Raw genomic sequence first — 26,733 nt, 5'->3', positions numbered from 1 at the left:
TAATATTTATTGACACCTGCTGTGAGGCACAAAGCGGCCAAGTGGCTATGTGCCCACGTTTTAGAGGGGTCGGTACCTCTAGCTCCGTCCAAACAGGACACGGTGGAGAGCTGCTCCGGGAACGGGAGCCTCCTCTCTGTTCTTCGTGGACTTTCCAGGGGGAGAGGGCCTGCAGTTCCCATTTATCGATCACTGATACATATACCAGTTCAGGGCCGGGCCACCCAACTAAATAGCTTTTGTAAAATGAAGAGCTTAGAAGAAAGCTTTTGTTTATGGCCGTTTGCAAGTGTAATTCATCTCCTAAAAATGCACTTCTGCTTTTATCCGATATCCTCTTTAAATACTTGCCCAGTGAGTTTACATGTGACTGTGCATTTTGTTTTGTTTTTTTAAGTAGTGGTTTGGAGAAGAAGGAAGAGGCTGTCCTGTGTAGAAGGCCACTACAGGGACTGCATGTCCCAAAGCAATCCCCATTTCTCATTTCCTGACCCGTTATGCCCACCTGAACGTGCCAGACCATCTGTTTGGACTTCTGGGTTTGGGGTCAGAAAATACTCCCATTATTCGGACATGGCTGAGGCCCCAGTCATGCTCCTGACTGGCACTGGGCACAGGCAAAGAACAGAATCCATAGGTAATTAAAGTTGGAGGCTGGGGTGCCTGGGTGGCTTAGTTGGTTAAGCGTCTGCCTTCGGCTCAGGTCATGATCCCAGGGTCCTGGGATCGAGCCCCACATCACGCTCTCTCTCTCTCTCTCTCAAATAAATATATATATTTTTTAAGATTGTATTTATTTGACAGAGTGAGAGAGCACAAGCAGGAGGGGGAGCGTTGATGTAGGCTCATGGTGCTCAACACCCCAGTCAGAAGTGTGGATCACTAAAAGTGGACCTCATGTTTCCAGAAGACAGACCCTGTTTTTAAACTTGGAAGAGCCTGACTGGGTGTGGGACTCTGGGCCAGGACTCAGCACCCGGGAATGGAGGTTATGATGAACTGGCCGTTTGTATCCTCCCCACCAAATTCATACACTGCAGCCCAAACCCCCAGTGTGGCTGCCTTTGGAGATGGAGCCTCTAAGAAGGTAATGAAGGTCAAAGGAGGTCGTAAGGGCGGGATGCTGATCTGATAGGGTGTGGCCTTATAGGAAGAGCTAGCCCAGAGCTCATTCTCACGCTGTCCCTGGGTGCACATGGGCCACGTGAGGACACAGTCAGGGGGTGGCCATCTACAAGCCAGGAACCAAATCTGCCAACACCCTGATCTTGGACTTCCAGCCTCCAGAACCAAGAAAATCAGTGTTTGCTGCCAGTCACCCAGCCTGTGGTACTTAGTTACGGCAGCCGGAGCTGAGGAACCTGGGGACATCCCCACAGTGGGCGCCGTGCTTGCGGGGGTGTGACGCACAGACCGTGAGCGCCACCGTGCACGATGTGGGGACGAGCTGCGGATGACAGAGTATGTATTTTGATGAACTTTGAGGAGGAGAAATTTCTGCCCTGCTTACTAGATTTTAAATATTAGGTACTAGCTCATGTGCACCTCCTGAGCATTGCATTGCTTGCATCTTCGTTGGAAAGTGAGTCCCCAAGGCAGTTTGCAGAAGACGGAGCACACAGCAGCTGCAAAGTTGTTTTTAAAACCTGAATTCTTTCCCAGGTGTGGATACAGAATTGGGAGGTGAATGGAGGCTGCTTTTTGGGGGGTGGAGTGGGGTGGTGGGAGGCTTCTCCCCGATCCCCCCGAAGCCCTCCCCTGTGGCAGTTGGCTAGCTGGACTGAATCAGGCCTAAGTCTGGCCGGCTGCCCCGGCCATCTCTCCGTGTCAGTAAAGACATCTCAGACATGCGGACCCCATGTGCACCCCGCTCCCCATTTCCTTGGAGGTCCCCACGTGATTCCCAAGTGTCCAAACAATGCCACCTTGTGCAGCGGATTTACAATAATCCTGGCGCGTACACAGCCGCAGGCGAATGTGACATGTGGGAAAATGTCTGGCTGGAGGTAAGGTTTAAATGAAGCCGTGTGTGCCCCGGGGGAAGGAAGGTCGATGTTCGCCAGGGGAGGGGAGCAAGGGCTGTGTGTGAGCCAGCTCGCCGGCATCCAGTTTGAATCTGCATGCCCTGCCAGGCGCGGCGCGCGCAGCCCCCGCGAACCTCACCATCTGCACGCCTGTACACACAGCAGGTGTCACCGCATGCAGACCGGTGGTATTCTGGGGCCACCAATGACCCGCGCGCGCACACACACACATGCGCACACACACACACACACACAGGCGAGCATGCACACACTCTCCGTTGCTGAGGCTTTTCCTTGGACTGGAGTTCAGGCTGGCGGGGCTCAGAGGGACAGCCACCGTTTTACGAGGGCAGACTGTAGGCAGGGGTGGCCCCTCGGGGCAGAATGCAGCTCTGCAGGAAGGAAGGGGTGCACCCTGGAGCCTTCTCCTGGGACAACAGGGCCGTATTTTAACTGGTGGCGTGGGAGCTCATTCAATTTATCTTGAAGAACGAAGCACCGTTTTCTGAAATAGCACCAACTTCTCAGCTTGGTCGGGCATAGGCAGGACTGAACGTGCTCCAACGAGGACAGAAAGTGGGGTCAGCCTTACGGTGTGAAACTCCTCCTCCGAGGCTTTATCTCGCACCTTCTGCATCAACAGAGGCTGACGTGGCTCAGCTAATCCCGAGCCCTGAGGCTTTTCTACAAAAACACCCAGCCTGCCCCGAGCAAAGCTTGGGCATTGCAGCTTCTCTCCGAGGTCTTCCTATACCTTTGCACCACCCTATCACCTGGGGGCCAGAAGTTCCCTCCTGCTGAAGATTCACGGGGCAAGTTGTACTCACGTGGCTGGGCTTTCCTCCTCATGTTGAAATAGCAAAGTCACCCCTGAAAGTACGTGCATCTGCATGAACACACCTACCCGCGCACACTCACACACACACACACACACACACACAGGCACGCACATACACATGCACAGGCCAAATCTCTTATTTGTCCCGGGTTCCATTTTCTCGGAGCTCTGCACTCTGAGGATAGCCAGGGAAGGGTTTTAATCAGATAAACCCATCTCGGCTAATGAGTAAGCTACTTAACAGACTCACAGAATGTTTCCTGTGAAAGGGCTGATACAAGATCTATTCCAATCCCCTATCTTTCCAGAGAAGAGAAGGCCGGGCTCTGAGAGGTGAGGCAACATGTCTGGCCTATTAATTAGCAAGTGGGGGAGCAGGAAAGGAGAGGTCAGGGTCCTGACCCTCACCCAGCGTTCTTCCCCACACATCTTCTCCCGAGTCACACAATGTCTTAACCAGTGAAAACGTATCACTTGCCAAAAAGGCTTTTTTAAAAAATTTTTTATTGTTATGTTAATCAACTTGCCAAAAAGGCTTTTAAGAGTTACATCTCTTCTTGGCTCTTCCAACACAGCTCTCCTGAACCTGTTCCCACCTCTGCAGGCCTCCAGTCCCCATCCATGATTTTAGGCAGATGATTCTACTTCCTACGTTACAAAGAAGATCAACGCCACCAGCTCAGGTCCCTGGCTTCCCTCCCCGACGCGTCCACATTTCTCTGTGTCTTCCCCTCCTATCCTTGCTCTTCTCATTGCTGTTCACGGCACCTCTGTTCCCTGAATTGCTCAGGCTTAACCTTCAGAGCCGTCTTTGAGGGCTTCCTTTCCAGCCCTCCGGCTGAAACTGTCTGTGAGACACTTGGGTATTTTTGATTCTATCCTAAATACCCTTTATTAAAAAGTATTTGTTGTGACTGTTGAAACAGACTTCTTGACCCATTTTGAACACCCAGCTATAGAAGACTGTCCAATTTTCTCAGACTTCGACGGTGCCTTTCCCTTTCCTGCCTGCTTCATTCTACTCTCCTGAGCCCAGCACTCAGGAGGGCTCCAAACCCCGGCCCCGTCCCTCCCCGCCCAGCTTCTGCAGCAACTGGAGCTCTGGCCCCAGCCGGCGGCTTCGCAGTACCAGCCTTTCCCGGCTCTGCACCTCCGTCTGTGGCCAGGAACACTGTGTTCGAACCTCCCGCCCGTGACAGCGGAAGCCACAGCACAGCCTCTTCCGCGCCGCCCTGCTCATGCTGAAGTCCAAGTCCAAAGAATGGATCGTCATCACCTGGATCTGGGTGAGGGGGAGGATTCTGAGGCCATATCCAGGCTCAGCGGGAAAGACTGTCATTAGACTGTGTCATTTTGGCAAAGCAGGGGGGAACAGGGGCATGAGAGCTGTGTGGTGGCCATCTGCGACCCAGCCAGAAGTGAGCTCACCCCCTGCTGAAACACGCCATTTATTTTATGATCCTTTCATGGAATTTTTAAAAAAATTAGATTCCAACATGTAATTGTTCTTTATATGCATTTGTGACATTTCTCACTTGTTTGGAAGCTCTGTTGAGTCAAGGATTATAACTGACTCCCCCTGGCATCCTCAGTGATATCTGGTTCATCCTCAGAAATATCCAATTAGGTAACATATTTGTTCAATATACAAGTGACTTTTGTTATTGAGGTTTCAGGTCTCGGACAATCCAACCTGGGAAATAGTTTTGGGTACAGGAACACTTTGGCAGTATATTTTTCAAGACCCCTCTCAGACTGGACCAGCAGGGTTGGGTCTCCACTTACACGATCAAGGAGCATCCCAGGATGACAGCCCTACCCCATTAATAGAAACAAAGTAGCCACACCTACACTGGGGGTGGCTGAGGCAGGCTGACTGCCCCAGGAGCAGAATATCAACAACAGGGAGCCCCAGGGACGGTCCAGACCTCTACCTCCTATTGTAGTGGGAGCTCCAGCGAGCAAACGTTTCCTGAACGCTTACAGAGTGCCACGAGCAGATATAAATCTCGCTGCTCTCCCAGTGAAATGCAATTGTATCGAGGTGTTGCAACATTTTGGAGCCAGGTAGATACTGACGTGGAGCCCAGCACCCTTGCTTTCCAACCGCATGACCTTGCATGACTGATTTCTCTGAAACTCAGCTTCAGCTTGTCTATAAACTGGGGTGACAATGCCTATCCTTCCTTTAGGAGAAACAGCAATAAGGTAGCGACCTCCCTAAACAAAGTGCCTGCAACTTGGCAGGCTCATCAGCAAAAAAACCGATTACTCTTATTAGTAAGAGGGACTGTAGGGTCAACACTCATTTCCATAGGAGAGAACGGGTTCCCCCTGAGCTTCAATCATTTGCCAAAGTTACTTGGCTCAGTACGAGAGGCGGGCACTCACCCCATCCATCTAATTTCAAAGCCCTCTTCCCACCTGACTGCACGTTGCCGGCCTCTTGGGGAAATGTTATACTGTTCTCAACTACTAATTCCTACTGAATGTAACTGTACCGAATGTGAATTAGCTCGTTGTGAACACAGACGATCCCAGTAAATACTCCTTGACTAGACATGTGTTACTGATCGATATTCAGCATCTGAGTCCGATGGGAAAGAGAGGCAAAAGATATGAGAACAAGATACGCTGTCAGACGGGACAGATGCCATCAACCTGGCTGGAAACCACTTTTCAAGCCTCAAGCCCTAACTGGGGCCCAGCTGCTCTCTCCTCAGTCTTCCTGGCCAAGCCTGTACACACACCATTCCTTCTGCCTGAAACAGCCTTCCCTCCCTTCTGTGCCTGACAAGTTTTCTCACTTCGGTTACAACACCTCTACCTCAGAAAGCTTCCTCCTCAGAGAGGCCTCCTCCTCCTCAGGGAAGTCTTCTCCTCAAGAAGGCCTCCTCCTCAGACAGGCCTCCTCCTGCTCAGGAAGGTCTTCTCCTCAAGAAGGCCTCCTCCTCAGACGGGCCTCCTCCTGCTCAGGAAGGTCTTCTCCTCAAGAAGGCCTCCTCCTCAGACGGGCCTCCTCCTGCTCAGGAAGGTCTTCTCCTCAAGAAGGCCTCCTCCTCAGATGGGCCTCTTCCTCCTCAGGAAAGTCTTCTCCTCAAGAAGGCCTCCTCCTCAGACGGGTCTCCTCCTCCTCAGGAAAGTCTTCTCCTCAAGAAGGCCTCCTCCTCAGACAGGCCTCCTCCTGCTCAGGAAGGTCTTCTCCTCAAGGCCTCCTCCTCAGACGGGCCTCCTCCTGCTCAGGAAGGTCTTCTCCTCAAGAAGGCCTCCTCCTCAGACAGGCCTCCTCCTGCTCAGGAAGGTCTTCTCCTCAAGGCCTCCTCCTCAGACGGGCCTCCTCCTGCTCAGGAAGGTCTTCTCCTCAAGAAGGCCTCCTCCTCAGACAGGCCTCCTCCTGCTCAGGAAGGTCTTCTCCTCAAGAAGGCCTCCTCCTCAGACAGGCCTCCTCCTGCTCGGGAAGGTCTTCTCCTCAAGAAGGCCTCCTCCTCAGACGGGCCTCCTCCTCCTCAGGAAAGTCTTCTCCTCAAGAAGTCCTCCTCCTCAGACGGGCCTCCTCCTCCTCAGGAAGGTCTTCTCCTCAAGAAGCCTCCTCCTCAGACGGGCCTCCTCCTCCTCAGGAAAGTCTTCTCCTCAAGAAGGCCTCCTCCTCAGACAGGCTTCCTCCTGCTCAGGAAGGTCTTCTCCTCAAGAAGGCCTCCTCCTCAGGACTCCTCACGTTACTTAACAATCAGTGGCCCTGTGACACTCTGTTCTTAGCTTTGAACCAGAACTTCCTATCTTATACTAGAAAATTCATCGGTCTCCATGTCTCTTTTCCTCTAGACCAAAACTTCCTTAAGGGAATGAAGCTAATGTTGTTCGTTTTTGCATTTCTGGGGCCTCACTAAATGGGCAAGGGACATGGAGTAGGATGGAGCAGGGTTGGACAAGGTATTTGTTGAGTAAATGAAGTCATCTTGTTCATTTTTTTGTGTTGAAGTTCAAGTATCGCGTTTTCTATTTTGGTTTTAGATGTACCGCATGCTGGGGCCTTCTCACCTCCCCATAGAAGACACGCTCCAAAACCTAATAAATATTTCTTGCTGGCTGCGTTCCATCACTGTAGCCTGTCTGCGTTCCACACAGAAACAACCACAGTATGGGGACCACCTTGCCCTGTGCAACCAAGGCAAAACAAAATGATTCAGCACTTCCAGAGCAAGCACACGAGATGCAAATGTTTCAAAAATAGACCCAAAGCCAAACTGAACAAAAACACCAAGGAAAAAAAAAACACAAAAACAACAGGCAGAGAAAAAAGTGCTACACGTATATGCCCAGGCATGCAAAGGGCAGGTTTTATCCTGGAGTGAAGACTTCTGCTGACATACACTTAGGGATCCCATACGGAACGGGAACTGGGGGCTTTCTAGTATCACTGGAACTGTGCAGATGCTTCTAGATACTGTCCCCACACGTACTCCTGGAGAACAGCAAGATGGTTTGCTGAAGGCACAAGACAATCTGTGATGGGAGGACTGCCAGACATTTATTAAGCACCTACTGTGTGCCAGACAGGTGCTAGGTATTATCACTTAGCCTACCTCGCTGCATTCCCAAAAGTCAGCTGAGGTAGGTTATTACTTCTGTTTTACAAGGGCTCAAAGCAGGTAACCGAGGCCCAGCCGTTACAGTTTACACAAGTCCAACGGGACAGGGGAAAGAGCAGTCTTGATCCCTGATCTCTCCGATTCTCCGTTAGATACGCTGTCCACTACCCACACACAGGTACGTGCAAGTGTTGGCTAAAAAACCAAGTTCGCGCCTTGCTAAGGTTGTCAGCGTGGACAGGAAGCTCAAAGCTCCTCTGACAGTAGCCCTACGGGAACTGGGGAAGGGTATCCCCATTTTTATTCCCTGAAGGTGACCCTGGGTCTGGCACGTCACCCGCTGCCTCCTGTGGTACCTCTGGGTCACAGCACCAAGCCTGGGTGACCTCACCATCCGTGCCCAGCCTGACTCCCAAGTGCAGCTCAGACCCGTCCTGCAAGATGGGCTGGGGATTACCAGGGGTGACACTGTTGTTGGGGAGTAGCACCGACCTGCCTTACTTAAAAGGTGGGCGTGGGGTGACTTCCCACAAGGACCCCAGGAGTGAGTGGACACTTCCACGTTCCCTAAGGTAAATATATATCTAACCCTTCCTCTCCCCAACTTGCATGTACATCTGGGTGGTGTCCCCAAGAAGGCTTGGAAATGCAAACCCCCTTAGGAAAGTCAGCAGCTGCACTCAATTCAGGTGTAGATGACAGATACCAAGTCTCTCCCGAGATGGGGATGGGGGAGGGGAAGAAGAGACAGCTACACGAAGGAAAAAAAGAAAAAGCAACCTGCTATATACAGAAAATGATGAAAAAGGCAAGTATTTGCAGGTTAGTGCAGAAAAACGTTCTGAAAAGCATGGGCTGGGGATCAGAGGGCCCAGGATTTTCTTCCTCTTTCACCACCTATCAGCAGGCTGTAGGTCCGGGACAAGTCAATCCAACCTTTCGGGGTCTCATAGTCCTCATCTGTAGGGTGGGGGTAAGGGTACCAGGATGGCTCCGGGCAGACCTCCGCGGATGGGCTGCATGTACCCAAGTGCCCTGCTAGCTTCTGTCTTATTCTTACTGATTCTGTCTCCCTGTAACAAACAAGAACTCCTCAGGGGATACAGGTCCTTGGAAGCTATCACACAGAGGTCTGGGTTCCAGGCTGTGGCCCCAGGGCATGGCAGAAGCTGGGCTTTCCCTTCCGCACTGGTTGCACTGCGCTCTGTTAGTTCAGGATAAGTGAGGGCCTGGAACCCACGGGGTCTGCCTTCCTCTTCCGACTGGCTGGTGGCCCCTTCCCAGCCTTCACTTGGCTAAACTGGCCAGCTCTACGGACACTGGTCAGTCCGCCTTCTGCTAGAAGCAGTTAAGCACTGAGGCTGGTCTCTCTCTGCATCCCCGCCCCCCCCCCCCCCCCCGGGCCCTCCAGAAAAGAAGGTCCCAGACCAGTAGAATGATAGCTGTGTCTGATTATGTGTCTATGTCTTTCCCCTGAGTCAGGGAAAGGACCTGTTTACAGGCTGCTGGTGGAGCTGGGCAGTCACATGGGTGGGCTGGTCGGCTTCAGGGGCAGGAGAGATGGCTGGGCTTGCTGCAGCATCTCCTGCCTCCAAGGGCTGAGCAACACCTCTGGTCTGCCTGGGGGTTGGGGTGGGAGTGGAGGGGATGCTCTAAACCCAGGAGATTCAAGTGGGGGGTGTGTGTGTGGTGGGGGGGGTGAAGGAGACCCCCCTCCTCCCCAGCCCCAGCTGGCAAGTGCCCCAGGACAGGACCGGCAGGAGCTCAGGCCACCGCTGCCCCTGTTGCTGCCAGATGCGCCGGGGGCCACGCAGGAAGGAGCCAGCGCTGTGTTCTGGCAGCGCGGGGACAGCCCCGCGGACCCTGCAGCGGCTCAGCCCGGCCCGGGAGCTACTGAGCTGCCAGTCCCCCGCAGGCAGCGGGCATCGGGGCGCTGCACTGCGGGCGACGCTTCCTGGGGAGCGCGGCGGCACCCACGGCCAGGCAGTCCGGGCAGGGTGGCGGCTCCCCCCTAAGCCCGGGCGCAGCGACCTCGCGCCAGCCCCCGCCGCCCCAGGCCGTTACCTTCCACTTTGGTGAGGGTAAGGACCGGACTGTTGCAGGCGCTGAGCGGGGCCACCCGGGCCGAGTGCTTCTTCATGATGAGCCGTCCGCCTGCAGGAGCGCCTCCGCCGATCGCCTACATCCTGGGGCCGGCCGGGGCGCGCCTCTCGGGTCCGGTCCCGGTGGCCTCCGCCGCGGAGGAGCGCGAGCGGCTGGCCGCTCAGGCCCTGCCCCCGGGGCTGCCGGCCGGGCTCCTGTCGCCGCCCGGCTCACTGCGGCGGCCGCCCCTCCGAGCACATCTTCCCTGGCCGCGCAGCCACTCCACACACGCGCCCAACAGCCTCCTGCCTGGAGGTTGCTGCAAACTCCAACGTCACGTACAAGTGCACTCCCCACGCCCACCCCACGGGCTCACCTGCTCCGCCCCCCGCCCTGGGACGCCCAGCCCCGCAGCCCGGGGCCCTCCCTCCCGGCCCTGTCCTGGTTGTGGCCTCGGGTCAGGGCGCCGGGGCCGGCCAGCGGCTCCCCGACCAGCCCTCTACCGCCACCAGCTCACGGGAGGGGAGACCCGAGAACTTAACCTCAGTGTTTCACGAGTTTAAAAAAGCCAGGCATCTGACTTCGGATTGAGAGCTGACTCTTCCCTGCACCAAGTCCTGAACTGTGGTTTACAGGAAGAAGTCGGAAAAAAAAGCAAAGCTTCCCACCGCTTGCGTTTAACTTCTTTGAAAGAGTCTAGGAGCCCCATTATTTTGTCTGGCATCGGTGGACAACAATTTTGGGGGGGTAGAGAGCGGGGAAGAAGATGCAGAGTCCACAGAGCAATGTGGCAACAAGAAAAGCCAGGCTTGGAGATTTCTGTTCCTGCCCCCGTTGCCGGCGAGGCCCAACTCCCCGCGAGGTGGAGAAAATTTCATTTCGGCCCAGCTCCCAGGTTCGTGTCTCAGCGGCGGGTCTGGCACTTGCCTCTGCAGGCACTGGTCTCAGGGCTCCCACTCAGAACCAGCTGTAAGCTACTGGCCAATGATGCCTTTAAAAAAGCAGTGACACTCCTATTGCATCATCGGCTGGGATGAGCTTTATGGGACCACCGAGTCCCCAGGGCATTTACCCAACGATAATGCATCATTAATAAAGGGGTCCCACCACCGCCCTGCAGGTAGGATGCACAGGGCTTGGGCAGCCCCAGAAGTCCACAAAGCTTTATGGGCATCTTACTCACACGTGCCCAGGCATCAGTTTGGGTCCCAGCCTCCTCTGGGAAACTGAAGATTCAGTGGCCCTTCATGGTAGGTTTTGTTGTTATTGTTAAGTCCTTACCCAGAGTTTGAGAAGCTCCCGCTCTACCTAGTTTCCTGTCTCAAAGTTGATATTCTACTGTACAACGTAATTCTCGTCCCCCAGAAGGGTGACTTGGTGGAGTGGTAAAGGTAGAGAATGACCTTAGAGCAAGAGGTTCTGGTGATATCCACCTGTATACCCCCAGGTCTCTGGCGGAAGTGGCTCCTACAAGTTGTCCTGTTATTACTTGCCCTCTTGAAGGGCCACGATGGACAGGATGGCCCCTGAGTCTCCGAAAGGCGACGGCTTCTCAAGGTTGTGTCCTCATCACTGTAGCCAATCACTGCAGAGCCCTCTAGTGGTAGCCTCTACATTATATGCCTCTCACAAGGAACTTGACCTGCGACCCCTAGAGATGACACTCTTAAGTCAATTTTGTGGATTAGATTTGTAAAAATTAAGCACAAAGAAGCCTAAAGCAAAAGAATTCCATTTTATATAAAGAGGACCTTTTTAATAAACATAACATTCTTATGTGTTGTTTCACCAAGTTCATCAATCAACATTTATTAGATACACAGTAACTAAAACAGGTATCACAGACTAGCAGTACCTATTTGCTATCAAGTACCAAGTCAATTTGTTTTACAGATGCCATTTCATTACTTATTTACAAAAGCTCTGTGAGATCGTTGTTACCTTGTTTTATAGATGGGGAACCTGAGGCTGAGAGAGGTTACATAAAATGTCCCAGATCATAGAGCGAGTAACTGTCCAAGCAGGAAAATCCCAGTCTGAACGAATCAAAAACCTGTACTCACTACTGTATTTACAAAAACCTGCCATGCTCTTCTCTTATGTTGTGGATGCAAAATGCAAACATTCCACTTAACTATTCCAATTCAGGTGGGAGATACTAGTCAAGTAACCCATAACCCATTTCCTGCCACTTGAATGTGGTTTTGATTGATTTCATCATGCTCTTGAACCTCCTGGAGTCTGGGTCTCCCCCAGCACTTTAAGTTAGCCTGTCCACATCCTACTGGGTTGCTCACAACAAAAGTGCCCAATAAATATTTATCTGTTTTTATAGATCTGCTTTCTATTTATTGCAATGTCATGTATAAGTTAAATAGATGATTATTATTGTTAAATACTCCTGTCATTGACTTCACTCATTAAGTAATTATACCTAAACCTTTTTCCCCCTACAGGATAGCCCAGGACCTTCTGATACCTGAAAGGTCATCATCTTCTTGTGTCTGTCAACTTCTCCTTATCAAAGAGGAGGTACCAATTGTTATCTCAACTTCCCCCCCTTAATTTTAAGAACTGTGTGCTGTTTCTTGTTTTCTACACCCAACTCCATCAGCTCACACCTTGTGTTTCAACCAAAAAAATCTTACCCCCCCCAAATATTCCCTATACTCCTTTTAAAAATAGGAGTTCCTCCTGCTTAACCATATGAGAAGTGATCCCGTCAGTGCACACCTTTGTTGGGAGTGAGTGTGGTGAGGCTGCATAGTTAAAAACTCACATGAAGAAAATTATCTAAGTATTCTAGAATGTTAACTGTATGCTGGTATATGAGCACACACTAGTATTTTGAGAATTCCAACAATTTAAAACCCTATGTTAGAGTGAGGCTACTATGGCCTATTTCAGGGATACCCAGAAAATCACACAAGTTCCCCACTTAAAAACTCAAATCTCAAATTACAAAAAAAAAGGTATTAATAATTCTTTCAATAAAGACAGAGACATGATCCCTGAATTATCAATGGAAACAACCCTGTATATATAATGTCTAGGCAAGAGGATCGTTCATTTGGACCCTATTCCTCTTTGGAGAATGTTGGTGTGAGCTAATAACTCAAAGGTGTCATTGGGTATCTACCTGTCTTAAATTTAGTACTATAGGAATTTATCTGAAAGAGGAACTAGGGTGATTTTTTCAAGGTCATATTTATTAACATCATCTTCTAAAAATGTATGGGATAAATACCCAGGAGTGCAATTGCTGGGTCACAGGGTAGCTCTATTTTTAAATTTTTGAGGAACCTCCACACTGTTTTCCAAGGTGGTTGTACCAACTTGCATTCACACCCCCAGTGTAAGAGGGTTCCCCTTTCTCCACAACCTCTCCAACATTTGTTGTTTCTTTCCCTGCCCATTTTTGCCATTCTAACTGGTGTAAGGTGGTATCTCAATGTGGTTTTGATTTGAATTTCCCTGATGGCTAATGATGATGAACATTTTTTCATGTGTCTGTTAGCCATTTGTATGTCTTCTTCAGAGAAGAGTCTTTTCATATCTTCTGCCCATTTTTTGACTTGATTATTTGTTTTTTGGGTGTGGAGTTTGAGCTCTTTATAGATCTTGGATACCAGCCCTTTATCTGTAGTGTCATTTGCAAATATCTTCTCCCATTCTGTGGGTTGCCTCTTTGTTTTGTTGACTGTTTCCTTTGCTGTGCAGAAGCTTTTTATCTTGATGAAGTCCCAAAAGATGTAGTAAAAAGAAGGGCCGCATGCACCCCAATGTTCATAGCAGCAATGTCTGCAATAGCCAAACTGTGAAAAGAGCCGAGATGCCCTTCAGCAGATGAATGGATAAAGAAGATGTGGTCCATATATACAATGGAATATGACTCAGCCATCAGAAAGGATGAATACCCAACTTTTACATCAACATGGACGGGACTGGAGGAGATTATGCTAAGTGAAATAAGTCAAGCAGAGAAAGTCAATTATCATATGGTTTCACTTATTTGTGGAACATAAGGAATAGCCTGGAGGACATTAGGAGAAGGAAGGGAAAAATGCAGGGAGGGAAATCGGAGGGAGAGATGAACCATGAGAGACTATGGACTCTGAGAAACAAACAGGGTTTTAGAGGGGAGGGGGGTGGGGGGATGGGTTAGCCTGGTGATGGGTATTAAGGAGGGCACGTACTGCATGGAGCACTGGGTGTTATACGAAAACAATGGATCGTGGATCACCACATCAAAAACTAATGATGTATTGTATGGTGACTAACATAACATAATAAAATTTAAAAAAAAGTAATGCAAAAAAATAAAATAAAAAAAATAAAAATGTATGGGACAGTGGTTTGCTCATCAAACCCAGTATTTCCTCAGCTTTACAGGACGTGGTATCTGCTCTGATAGAAGAATGTTCTTTGTTACTAACCCCACTCTATGGTTTGTTTTTCTCTTTTCATCGATGAGGTTGGGGTGGTGGGATATTTAATGGCAATCTGTGGTATTCTGGTATAGCAGGCTCATAAAGAGTCGGTGGGTTTTGTGTTCTTAGCATTATGGCCCAAACACTGAAGCAAGTTCACTAAATAGATACAGGGAGTAACAAGCCCATGATGCAGAACTCACATACCATGAGTATGGGTTTTATATTCCCTGACCTGCACAGCAGCCTCCCTGCCTGCCCCCCACTTCCCACTCACAAACCAAAGAGTAAGGAAGTGAAAGAAGAGTCCCAGATAAGAAAGGAGACAAATCAGCCAGTTTCTTGTATGACCAAGAGGCTAGATTTAAACTGAAACTCCAGGTGGGGGCCTAGCTATGGCCCTTCAGGAAGAGAGAGGCAGACAACCCAGGGATGAATCATCAGGAAGTGGGCAGCTCTACGGACCTGGCTGATTCCTCACTTTCTGGAGGCTTACTACTTTTCTTTCTGGTACTGGGCTCCCAAGCCTGGCTCTATATTCAGGCTCAACTTCCTTAAATAATTTGTGTTGCCCAAACAACTTGGACTGACTCATACTTCTGCTGTCCATGGTGATCATTGGCCTATCCTTTCTTCTGTAATGGTATGCATCTATACAGACACACTACACTGTTCCAAAAAGGTATCCACCCAATCCCCTTCGTGGGGTTAAGTAACACTCATGATTCTCTTGAGCCCAAGAGACATGACAGCCAATGCCAGCTTGAGTTTGAGCTCCAGCTCTGCCAAAAGAGTGGTCAACCTTGGTAGATCACTCAGCCTATTCTGGCCTCAGTTTCCCAACTTGGGCACAAGACAGACCCCATTGGTAGTTTTCAAACTGTTTTTCCTAGTCTCTGTGCAAGTCAACGCCACTTTTATATGTTGGGGGTTCCGTGTTAGATTTAGTTTATTAAAAAGTTGCCACTGTACAAAGAAAGTTTTGAAAACCATTGACTGAACAATCTCCAAGGTCCCATTTGGCTTTAAAATTTGGGGTGTATGAAATTATCTTCCCAGATAAGACAGTTGTCACTGCCTCCAAAGATCTTAAAAGAACCATATCCTTCATGAATATCTCAGTTAGTTAAATGGACTCGTTTTAAGTGGTTTTCTCACTTTTTTGACAGAAATATATTTACCTTTGTTAAAATTCATAGAGTTCCACACTAAAAAGGATGAATTGTACTGCTAATAATCTATCAATTTACAAATTGGTAAAAATATATTTTACATATACGAACACATATATAACTGATTTGAATATTTAATAAAATACTACCCTTACTGGGCATGAACACTCTATTCTATTCTATTCTATTCTATTCTATTCTGTTCCATTCCAATTTATCTTGTTCTGTTCTTTCATTGCAAAAAAAAAATGCTGATTGTAATCAAGTAAGTTGGTTTTAGTATGGTTCACTCGTGGGTCATAAGGCATGTGGTTTGAAAAATACTATTAAAAATTATATTCTTTTTAAGTTATGTGGAGAGCTTTACTTAATCTCTTCAAAATAAATAATAAAAAATTTAAAATCCAGCTAAGGTTTTCAGTAGTCGGAAAACAGCCCACTTCAATTAATTTACCCTGAAATATTAACACTATTTCATAGTTCTTCACAGTATTCAATAGTAAGAATAACAAATTATTTTTGTGGTTACCAATGTTTAAAAATAATCACTTAAAGTAGTTCCAGGAACCAGAAATGGAGTTTTACCCAAATAAATCAGTCTGCAGCATTAGAAGCTTTCAAAGTGGAGCATGCATTGGTATTTCCAACAGGAGAGAAGATCTAATGATTGAAAGAAATTAACTCCATACATTGGGCAGCTCATTCCCCTGATCTGGCAGGAATAATTGATAACCTTTTTCAATAACTCCGTGTGTAAGTTCAGGGAAACAAGAACCATTAGACAGATCACCTGATGGTCTTCCCCAGCTCACACGTTCCTTCTCCAGCAACGTGCGTCACCAGGACAAGCTCAGACTCATTAGGGTCCCACTAGGATTCTTCCTCTTTCGCTAGAGGTAAGGTCAAGATTGCTCTTGCAGACACAGCCAGGCACCTCTATGACTGCTCCATGGTGACCAGACAACAGCTAGCTTTGTGGCCTTTCTGAGCCCAGAGTTAGGGTCATGATGAACAAAAAGAGAGGCATGGAGATGGGAATGGGATGTCTGGTCACTTCCTCTGTGGATCCTAGTCAGGAGCCTGTCCTGCATCCAGTGACAGACACCACGGGGTCGCCCTCTGCAGGACTGGGCCACGGCATGGGGGAATGGGGTGGAATGGTGGATGCTGAGAAAGGGCAGCTGCCCTGAGGGAGCGGCAGGGCCAGGAAGGAGACCAGGCGTAGGGCTGGGGCTCCCTTTCCTGGGACCTTCAGAGACCTACCTAGATGCCCATACAGATCATCAGTGTAGAGAAACTACAGGATGTCTGGTCCCCAGAAGATAAGAAATGATCATTCTCTTCCACTTTAGGAAATGAACAAGCCAGCTTCCACAGATCCCTTCCAACACCATGGATCAGTATGCAAAGGGGGTGCTGCTTATCAGTGGTTTCATGTGGGCACGTTGTTTAATCTCCCCATGTTCAACAGTTCATCCTCACAACAGAGATAATAGTAGCAGGCAACTTCCAGTGCTGTTGTGGATATTAGAAAAAGGAACACATGTGAACTACATGGAAGGGCACCTGGCCGAGAGGCAGCACTCAGAACAGGAGTCATTATTTCCAGGCTGTCCCACTAGGTTCTTTAATGGGGAGGGGGCATCTCTGGTTTGCTTTATCTTGGGTGCAAAGCACCATATATGGAGTATGTAGTAGGTGCTCAAAACCGGAAGCTTGGAAGGAAGGGAGGGAGGGAGGGAGGGAGGGAGGGAGGAAGGGAGGGAGGGAGGAAGGGAGGGAGGAAGGGAGGAAGGGAGGGAGGGAGGAAGGGAGGGAGGAAGGAAGCAAGCAAGGGGCATAGTCACGGGACCCAGAATTCTGGAGTTTTCTAGAACTGTCTGCTTCAGCCACCTCCCAGACTATGCCTTTGTGCCGCCATGGGAACAGCAGCGACAAAACCATGCTTGCCAACTCCCTTCTGCTCAGGGCTCTCCGCCCCTTGCTGGATTCATCTCAGAGGAAGTGCTTTGGAGACCAGGACACTGGACTCAAGGTGAGGAGAGAGATCTGATGCCATTTAGTTCAGAAATAGCTGCTTGCTGTGTTCCGGATGATTCATCGACCACAGCTGGACTCCCGTCTGATTCCTCTGCTCTTCCTCCTCTGTGGAGTGGGAACTAGAATACTGACCTACATCAGATCCTTGTCAATGCCAGCAGCAAACTCCCTTGGCTGGTATTTGTTTCCAAGGGTGAATCAAGGGGATTGGCCATCAGACTGGCTTGAAAATGAGAATGTATGGGTTTGGGAAGGCAACTGCTCCATTCTTTAGTTCCTGAACGCAGGGCAGGCCAGGATAAGCAGACCAGGGTCACGTTCACTGAGAACAGAAGAGCCTCCAAGTTGGGTGGATCGAGTTTCCAAAGTCCTGATCTCTGGGAGCAGGGCCTCCTCTGGAGTCAGGGAGCACTTCGCACTTCTCTGAAGGCAGTGACCACCTCTGTCCTGCCCTAGAGCTTTTTATATACTTGCTTCAGCTTCCTGCTGGGCTGTAAGCCCTGGGAGTGAGGGACCTTGCCTACGAACAGGGCCTCAATGAGCACTGTTGAATAGATGGATAGATGGATGGATGGGTGGGTGGATAGATGGAAAATCCCCAGGGCAGAAAGAAGCAGGAACTTGCCCGTGGTACAAGTGGACAAGATGCTAAATCGAGAGATGCAGATTCAGCAGGTCTGAGGAGGCAGGTACTGTCAGGATCAGCTTCCTGAACGAGCCCTGGCCATAGCCCCTTCGGGAGTCAGGGAAATCCCACCCATTTGTCAAAGGAGCTCCAGGCAGCCCAACCCCGCTCTGTGCGGGCAACCTCTGGGTACCCCACTCTTCACACCTACCCTGATCCCCACAGCTCCTTTCCTCTCCTGAGGACCTGGCTATTGTCCTTCATTCCCCAGTGAGGATGGATCTAGGAAATAGCTGGGTCCTCCTGATGTCTGGCCTAGCTCAGTGTCTCCATATAATCTAAAAATCACCAGAAGCCTCCAAGGATCATGGAGACTATGTAATGCATTTCCTTGTAGGGGTGGTGCAGGGGGGTTACAGAGTGTCACGCAGGTGCCTGAAAACTACTTAACACACCTCCTACTTCCCAAATTTTCCCAGTCCCAGGGGCTTCCCATTCACACGGCACCCCCACCTTCTCCTTCCTCTACCCAGTATGGCCTCCTACGTGCCAGGCTCCAGGCTCACTGTCATCCCGGCCAAGCAGAACCTCCTGGGAAGCGTCTTCTGCTGATCTGACTGGAAAGGGGAAGCCCCCTGGCACGCCGGTGACTACAGCCTCCTCCCTGCTAGACTTGCTTCCCTGAAGTCTTGGTCCAGGCTCACTTTGCCCCTAAGGCGGAACTGTCCTCTGCGTTTCGCCGCACTCTGCTCCCCTATCCCAAAGAACAGACGAACCTGTCCTCGTTACTGGGTATGGTTCTTGGCCAAACTAGTGTCATTAGAAGCAGAGACCATTATCTCAGAGCACAGTTGACCAAGTCCCCATAACTCTGTGAACTCACTGGGTGAGAGTCAACACTTTGCACGTCAGGGCTTACCAGGTGACCCCTCTGGCCAAAAAATAGAAAAGGCTCCCAAGACCTAATTGGGTCTTCCCAAAAATAAACCTTGAGAATTGCCAATTTTCTTCCTTGTTTTGCACAAGACATTAGTTGACCTACACTGGGCATGTGTAGGCACGGGTGTTCGTATGAAACTGTAGTACTCATCAGAGGAAGGAGGGGCAGGACAAAGGGAGAGAGATTTATTCTACAATTTAATTGGATACGAAGAACACACTTCATTTTTTTTTTCTTTTCTTTTTTCCAAAAGCAAACAAACAAAAATCCTGCTTAAGGCAAAGGCTGCTTTTTGCTGTAGGGCTCCAAGAGAAGGTCCCACAAATTGTGGACAAAAGCAAGAAGAAGCCAGAGGTCTGGAGGCCCACCCTGCTCCTGACTGAGGCAGTTAGTCATGCCTTTCCCCCAAAATTCTGGCTAGTGTAGGGCAAAGGGACAAGTCCCAAGAATTCTCTAAAGTTCTTGGTCAGGTTTGGAGGATTAAACACATGCATGATTTGGGACGCCTGGGTGGCTCAGTCGTTAAGCGTCTGCCTTCTGCTCAGGTCATGGTCCCAGGGTCCTGGGATCCAGTCCCACATCGGGCTCCTTGCTCAGTGAGAAGCCTGCTTCTCCCTCCCCCTCTGCTGCTCCCCCTGCTTGTGCTCTCTCTCTCTGACAAATAAATAAATAAAAATCTTAAAACAAACAAACACACACATGCATGATTTGTTCCCAAAATTCTCTTGCTGGTGTCAGAATATTTCTGTCTCATGGATTCCAAAACTACCTTATGACACTAGCTCCTTGTCACTTTGACAAAGATGAACTTGTCAGTGCTCCGGGGAGGCATCCGGGGCCATGTGACACCGAGTGACCAGCCGAGAGCATTTGTTGGTGAGACAACCAGGCTTGGTTGTCTGCTTATTTTCCAGTTTGATGGGAACCTTTTGAAATCATCTAGTCAAACTTTGTTTTGGGGATTCTTTGGTCAATCCCCATTTCGATGTTAAGATGATGATCTTTGGAAACTTCACATACTGCTGATGGAAGTAAAAATGATACACCCCTCTGAAAGTTGGCAATATATATCAAAATTCCGAAAAAGTACAAATCTTTATGGCCTATTACCTACTATTTCCATTTTTAGGAATTTTGCCAAGAAATAATCTGATGTGACCATAGATATACGGACAAAGACGTCCATCCAAATTTTACCATGAGTAAATAAAAAATGAGAAACAACCAAAAGGTTCAACAACGGGGAAATGGAAAATAAAGTTTGGTGTATTTACACAAAAGAGTAAAATGCAGCCGATAAAAAAAAGCTTTCGATAAATGCTAAGAAGAGAAAACGAGGCATGTATTTTATGTCCAATATGATTTTTACATATATTACATATTCGTTTTATACATAGGCCATATCATTCACATATATACACACATACATATGTATACATAACATATAGTCAGCCAAAACCTAAACAGGCTACCTTTTTTTTTTTTCTAACTACCACAAAAATACTGATTCATTTACTTTCTCCTTGAGACTTCTTTAAAGAAGTTTATCTACTTTTAGAAATTCAGTTCAGTAGTAGATGGGGTTGAGACCAATAATGATGCCTGAGAATAGTTTACAGGGTCTAAAAGGTGTCTCTTGTAAGCAGATACAAATGCTAATAAAATGGGAAAAGCCTTCATGTACAGATATGTATCAAATAATGCTGCAACTGTTTTTTTTCTCTTAAAATATTTTTTCCTCTTAAAATATTTAGACAATTTCTATTCTTCTTATATAAAACCCTTTTAGATCCATGCTTCTAAAGTCATTGTTCCCCTGTCTTTATAGAAGTGTCTATTTCAACAGCAAAAGGAACATACAGTTCCCTTTTCCATATTTTGAATACTTTGTTTCCTCCCATCCTTTTTACATCCTTGCTGTGTAAATTTTCAGAAGATGCTAGTAATGAAACAAAGAGAAGGGAGAAGGAGTAGCAGTGTTGGCTTCTTCCTGCAGGCGTGAAAGGGACACGCCCCCAAAGCTTTGAGTTGGTACAGCCCCCTGGGGGAGTGCCCTGTTGGCGTGGCAAGGACCAGGTGCCTCCCCTTGGGACTGCTTCCTTAGGATGCTTCTGTCTTTGCTCCAACCTCAGTGAAATCTTGTCTAACCTCTTCCTTCATCTCTTCACTCCTGCTTAGATGGAGTTTTAGATCTTGCCTTCAGTGTGCATGAGCGAAAAGGCTGTTGTGTGGAGTATCTGTCTTAGATGAGAGGACTGCCAACTCCTTGTGTCCTGGTCAGCTCCGTGGTGCCCCAGGCACCTTGCAGAGGCAGGTATTTGAAACCCAGAGGGCTCCAGCCCATGAGGGAGGCGGGCACTCTGACATGATGGCGGGAGAACAGAATGGCCCCACGATGCATTGCTTCCACGCCTTTCTGCACAACCACCACAGCTAGTGGCTTTGGGGCACAGGTTAGAAGTGATTAGGCATGATTTTTATTAGTGGATTTTTGTACACCCATTCTATATTTTGTATTACTATAAATACTTCTCGGCAAGGATTTATTTGGTCTGATATGTTCTCTCTACTTCCTGCAAGCTGAAAGGAACCAAATGTGACACAATTCAATCTACTGCCTGAAACATGCCCCCTCTAGCTACAACATACCCTCTACTCTAAGCCCACTCTTTCTGCAAAAGTACAAAAATGAACACAAAAGACAAAAAACACACCATCAAAAGCAATTCATCACGCGTGTACGATACATTCAAGTCTTGAACTTGCTGCTCACTGGGGAGAGGACCAATCGTGGTGGCAGCTCTGTGAGGAGGCTAGCTTATGGGAAATACTCACAAGACAAGCTCATCGATCTTTGTTTTAACCTTGACTGCTTATTTAAAGTGAGCTGGCATCAAATGCTCTATTGATAGCAGAAGTCTAATTTGGGATCAGTAACAACCTAAAACATCTAAGACACAAAGAATGACTACTGTAGCTTGAAAAATCTGTCTCCACCAGTGACATTTGCAGAATTTAAGGCATCTTTCACCCATGGCCCTTGAAGCAGTATTTGATTCCTTAATGACATGGAAGAAATAAACGACAAAGGGTTCAACTCAACTGTCCTTGGAGCTAATTGAAGACAACAAATAGGTAAACATAAGGTATCAGCAGAGACTGGAATAAAAAACAACAACAAAAAAACCACTTTCATTGCAAAATAGTTATCTACAACCCTGCCCAGAAATGATATAGGTAAGCATAATGGTCTTCACCCAGATGTATTCATTTGCAGGAAACTTCAAATGAATTTGGTTAGTGGGGATGAAATCACACTGGGATGCAGAGTCCATGGGCCCAACCCAACTCACAGCCATTTTGGTGACAGTCCTCTCCTGCGTGCTAGTAAGCTTGCCCATGCAAAGGAGGGCCTGGGCACTGTTGAAGAGCACAAGGTGGGAAGAGTTTTGGAAATCACCTAGCACATCACCCTCAGTTTGGGCCGGAAAAGAAGAAAACTAAGAGGATGATGAGAAACAAAAAGCTACGGCTATTCTGGAAATGCGAAATAGAAGTATCGTAAGGGCGCCTGGGCGGTTCAGCCAGCTGAGCATCTGCCTTCGGCTCAGGTCATGATCCTGGGGTCCTGGGATTGAGGCCCATGCCCTGCTCAGCCAGGAGTCTGCTTCTCCCTCTCCCTCTGCCCCTCCCCCTGCTCATGCTCTTGCCCTCTCTCTCTCTGAAATAAATAAGTGAAATCTTAAAAACAAACAAACAAAAATAGCAGTATCCTAAATATACCTCCAGGAGTGCACAAGGACCACGTGACGAGGTCCGGCTATGAAGCTGGGAGCATCTCAGATCGATGAGACCTGCTTGTGTTTCAGAGACTCTTCAGGAGGTGAAAGAAATAAACCACTCTTTCTTGGATTTCAGTTGTAAACTTTGGACCAGATGCAGGAAAATTATAGTGTCTTCAAAGTGACTCCTTGTTTTTAGGAAAGGAAAACTTTCCTAAAAGGAAACTCCTTTTCCTTCTAGGAAAGGAAGTTGTTGTGCCTCTAGGAAAACAGACCAAAAGCCCTCCTCAAGCTTAAGAAATAAAAGACCATGTGAGGGCTTCCTAACTCTAAGTGGAGTCTTCTAGGAGATGGGAGGTGACTTAGGGCATCGGGTGAGGCTGTGCGACGGCTCTGTCACAAAGGTAGTGGGCCCAGGCAAAATGGCAAACTCGTAGGTTTCTCACCACAGGGGTGTGAAAAGACAACAAAGAGAATGGGAGAAAATATTTGTAGATCATATAAATGATTAGCGACTCCTACCTAAAATATATAAAGCACTCTGACAACTCAATAAAAAAAAAAGACAAAATCCCAATTAAAATATGGGCAAAGGTGATTTTTATTTATTTTTTAAAAATATTTTTATTTATTTCCCAGGGAGAGTGAGAGAGTATGTGTGTGTATGCACAAGCAGGGGGAGTGGCATGCAGAGGGAGAAGCAGACTCCCCGCTGAGCAAGGAGCCTGATACAGGACTCGATCCCAGGACCCTGAGATCATGACCTGAGCTGAAGGCAGACACCTAACCGACTGAGCCACCCAGGTGTCCCCAAAGGTGATTTTTATTTTTATTTATTTTTATTTTTTCCCAAAGGTGATTTTTAAATGGGCCAAAGACCATACACACACCTCACTGGAGAAGATATGCAGATGGCAAATACACACATGAAAAGATGCTCCACATCATATATCCCCAGGGAAGTGGAAATTAAAACAACACTGAACTACCACCTACCAACTACCACTGCACACCCGTAAGAATGGCCAAATCTGGAACACCAAATGCTGGCGAGGATGTGGAGCAATGGGAACTCTCAGTCATTGCTGTGGGAATACAAATGGTACAGCCACTTTGGAAGACAGTTTGGTAGTTTCTTTATAAAATTAAACATATTCTTACCATATGACCCAGCAATCATGCTCCTTGATATCTACCCAGAGGATGTGAAAAGTTATGTCTATCCAAAAGCCTGCACATGGATATTCACAGCAGCTTTATTCATAACTGCCAAAACTTAGAACCTTCAACATGTCTTTCAGTAGGTGAACAGATAAAGAACCTGTATATCCATACAATGGGGTATTATTTAGTGCTAAACAACAGCTATCAAGCCATGAACAGCTTTGAGGAATCTTAAATGCCTACTACTAAGTGAAAGAAGCTGATATGAAAAGGCTACATAATATATGATTCTAAATATATGGCATTCTGGAAAAGGCAAAACTACAGAACCTTTTGTAAAAGGATCTGTGGTTACCAGGGGCAGGGTGGGGGGGATGGGGGAGAGATGAATATGCAGAGCACGGAGCATTTTTAAGGCAGCATAAATGCTCTGCATAATGTTTTAATAATGCATGTATGTCATTATACATTTGTCCAAACCACAGAATGTACAGCACCAAGAGTGAACCCTAAGGTAAACTATGGACTTTGGGTGATTATGTTGTGTCCACGTAGGTTAATCCTTGGCAAAAAAATGTGCCATTCTGGCGAGTGATGTTGATAATGGTGCAGGCTATGCATGTTTGGGGCCAGGAAGTATATAGGAAATCTGTACCTTCCTCTCAATTTTGTTGTAAACCAAAACTGCTCTAAACTAATAAAGTCTTTAAAAAAGTGAAAAAAAAAAATGAGCAAAGCACCTGAATACATATTTCTCCAAAGAAGATACACACATGGTTTATAAGCACACGAAAAGATACACAACATCAACAGACATCAGGGAAATGCAAATCAAAACCACAATGAGAAGCCACTTTATACCCACGAGGATGGCTAGAACCAAAATGTTGGCCAGTAACAAGTGTTGGGGAGGATGTGGACGAGCTGAAAAGAAAAATTCATACACTGCTGGTGGAACTGTAAAATGTGCAGCCACTTTGGAAAACAGCCACTTTGGAAAAGGTTAAATATAGACTTTGCTCTATGACCCAGCAATTCTCCGTCTAGGTATTAGCCAAGAGAAATAAAAATGTATGTCCATACAAACACTTGTGCATGAATGTGCATGGCATCATTATTCATAATAGCCCCATATAGAAATATCCCAAACGTCCATTGACTATAAACAAATACAGACAACATGGTATCTACTGAATGGAATCTTATTCAGCCATAACAAAATGAAGTACTGATATATGCTATGACACTGGTGAGCCTTGAAAACATCATGCTAAGTAAAAGGTGCCAGATCCGTCAGTCCAAAAGGATACATCTTGGGGTGCCTGGCTGGCTCAGTGGTTAAGCATCTGCCTTTGGCTCAGGTCATAATCTCGGGATCCTGGTATCAAGTCCCGCATTGGGCTCCCTGCTCAGCAGGAAGCCTGCTTGTCCCTCTCCCTCTGCCTCTCCCCCTGCTTGTACTCTCTCTCTCTCTGTCAAATAAATAAATAAAATCTTAAAAAAAGGGGTACATCTTGTATGATCCCATTTCCATGAAATGTCCAGAAAAGGCAAATTTATCAAGACAGAAAGTAGATTACTGGTGGCTAGAGGATGAGGGGAAGGGAGAATTGAGGGTAAATGCTAATGCCTATGGAGTTTCTTTTTGGGGTGACAATCATGTTCCAAATTTAAGTGTGGTGATAGTTGCACAACTCTGTGAATATACCAAAAAACACTGAGTTGTACTCCTTAAGTAGATGAATTCTGTGGTTTGTTAGTTATAGCTCAATAAAGCTGATATTTAAAAAACTCATGCTTCTTTGGGCGCCTGGGTGGCTCAGTCTGTTAGGTGTCTGCCTTCAGCTCAGGTCATGGTCCTGGGGTCCCAGGGTCCTATCCTAGGATAGAGTCCCCAGGGAGCCTATTTCTCCCTCTGCCCCTGCCCCTGCTCCTGCTCTCTTTCACTATCGCTCTCTCTCAAATAAATAAAATCTTTTAAAAAATAAATAAAAAACTCAATGCTTCTTAAAACCTAAGATAAAAAGTTTATTCTGAACTATGGTCATATATATTTATTGACATCTATTATTACATAATGTGGGTTTTCACAAAGGTATTAGTAGCTATTGTGTTTGGTGGCACAGCAGGTGACATTTTTAAAAAAAGATTTTGTTTACTTATTTGAGAGAGAGAAAGCACGTGTGTGAATGAGTGAGCAGGGTAAGAGCAAAGGGAGGGGCACAAGCAGACTTCCTACTGATTGCAAGCCCAATGCCAGGCTTGATCCCATGACCCAGACATCATCACCTAAGCCGAAATCGAGAGTCAGATGCTCAACTGACTGAGCCACCCAGGCGCCCCTCAGCAGGTGACTTTTAAATTAAATGATTTCTCTTGTTCCTTTTTTTGGGGACTGATTTTTCTTAAGTAAGTATGTGCTAAAAATGTTATTAAAAAACTGGCCAGGTTTTACAAATGACTATATACAGCCTTTCAGGTAAGATGTTCAATGCACCTACCTGCTACCACACATCCCTTGGGCTTTGACAGTCTTCACAGTATTTGTCCTCAGAGCCCATTAAATTACTAGAGGTGGGGATTATACTACCTAGATATTTCGGGTCCTGCTTCTGTGAAATGCGCATGGCCCTGACTTCCTTGCAGGGACCCTGTATTAACGGAACTCCACAGCACTGCAAGGACCTGGCAAGGGGACCAACTGCTCGGCTCATTTGTTGGTTGGGTGAGGCTGCTGGGAATAGCCTGGCCGCCCACGTGATTGCATCAGCTCCGCCCCTCAGCCTAGCCGCCCACGTGATTCCTTCAGCTCCGCCCCCCAGCCTGGCCACCCACGTGATTCCGTCAGCTCCACCCCCCAGCCTGGCCGCCCACGTGATTCCATCAGCTCCGCCCCTCAGCCTGGCCACCCACGTGATTCCGTCAGCTCCGCCCCTCACCCCTCAGCAAAGTAGAAGCTGCACATTTCACTAAGTATCAAGGGTGCTTACACACAGTCAAACTGCACGTTAAGTCAAGGGCTGCTACAGATTTCCAACAAGCGTTCT

The 26,733-nt window shown here is 47.7% G+C and overlaps 1 protein-coding gene across 2 annotated transcripts in view; it reads right to left on the bottom strand.

Moving 5' to 3' along the window:
- Window positions 1–26,733, bottom strand: part of SLC35F3 (solute carrier family 35 member F3) — a 391,086-nt gene that overhangs the window by 105,044 nt on the left and 259,309 nt on the right. Inside the window, exon 1 of one of the 2 annotated variants that reach the window (XM_028104642.1) lies at window positions 9,516–9,591. The exons of the other annotated variant lie outside the window; for it this stretch is intronic. Coding sequence (XP_027960443.1) covers window positions 9,516–9,591 — 76 coding nt within the window. Of the gene's footprint in view, window positions 1–9,515; window positions 9,592–26,733 lie in introns of those variants that run through there. 2 annotated transcript variants of the gene reach the window in all.

This window comes from Eumetopias jubatus, unplaced genomic scaffold (assembly GCF_037043125.1).
Source record: "Eumetopias jubatus isolate StellerSeaLion01/CBP00866 unplaced genomic scaffold, mEumJub1_p1.0 scaffold_17, whole genome shotgun sequence".
Classification (NCBI taxonomy): Eukaryota; Metazoa; Chordata; class Mammalia; order Carnivora; family Otariidae; genus Eumetopias; species Eumetopias jubatus.
The sequence above is the reverse complement of the archived record's forward strand: the minus strand, read 5'-3'. Positions and strand labels throughout refer to the sequence as shown.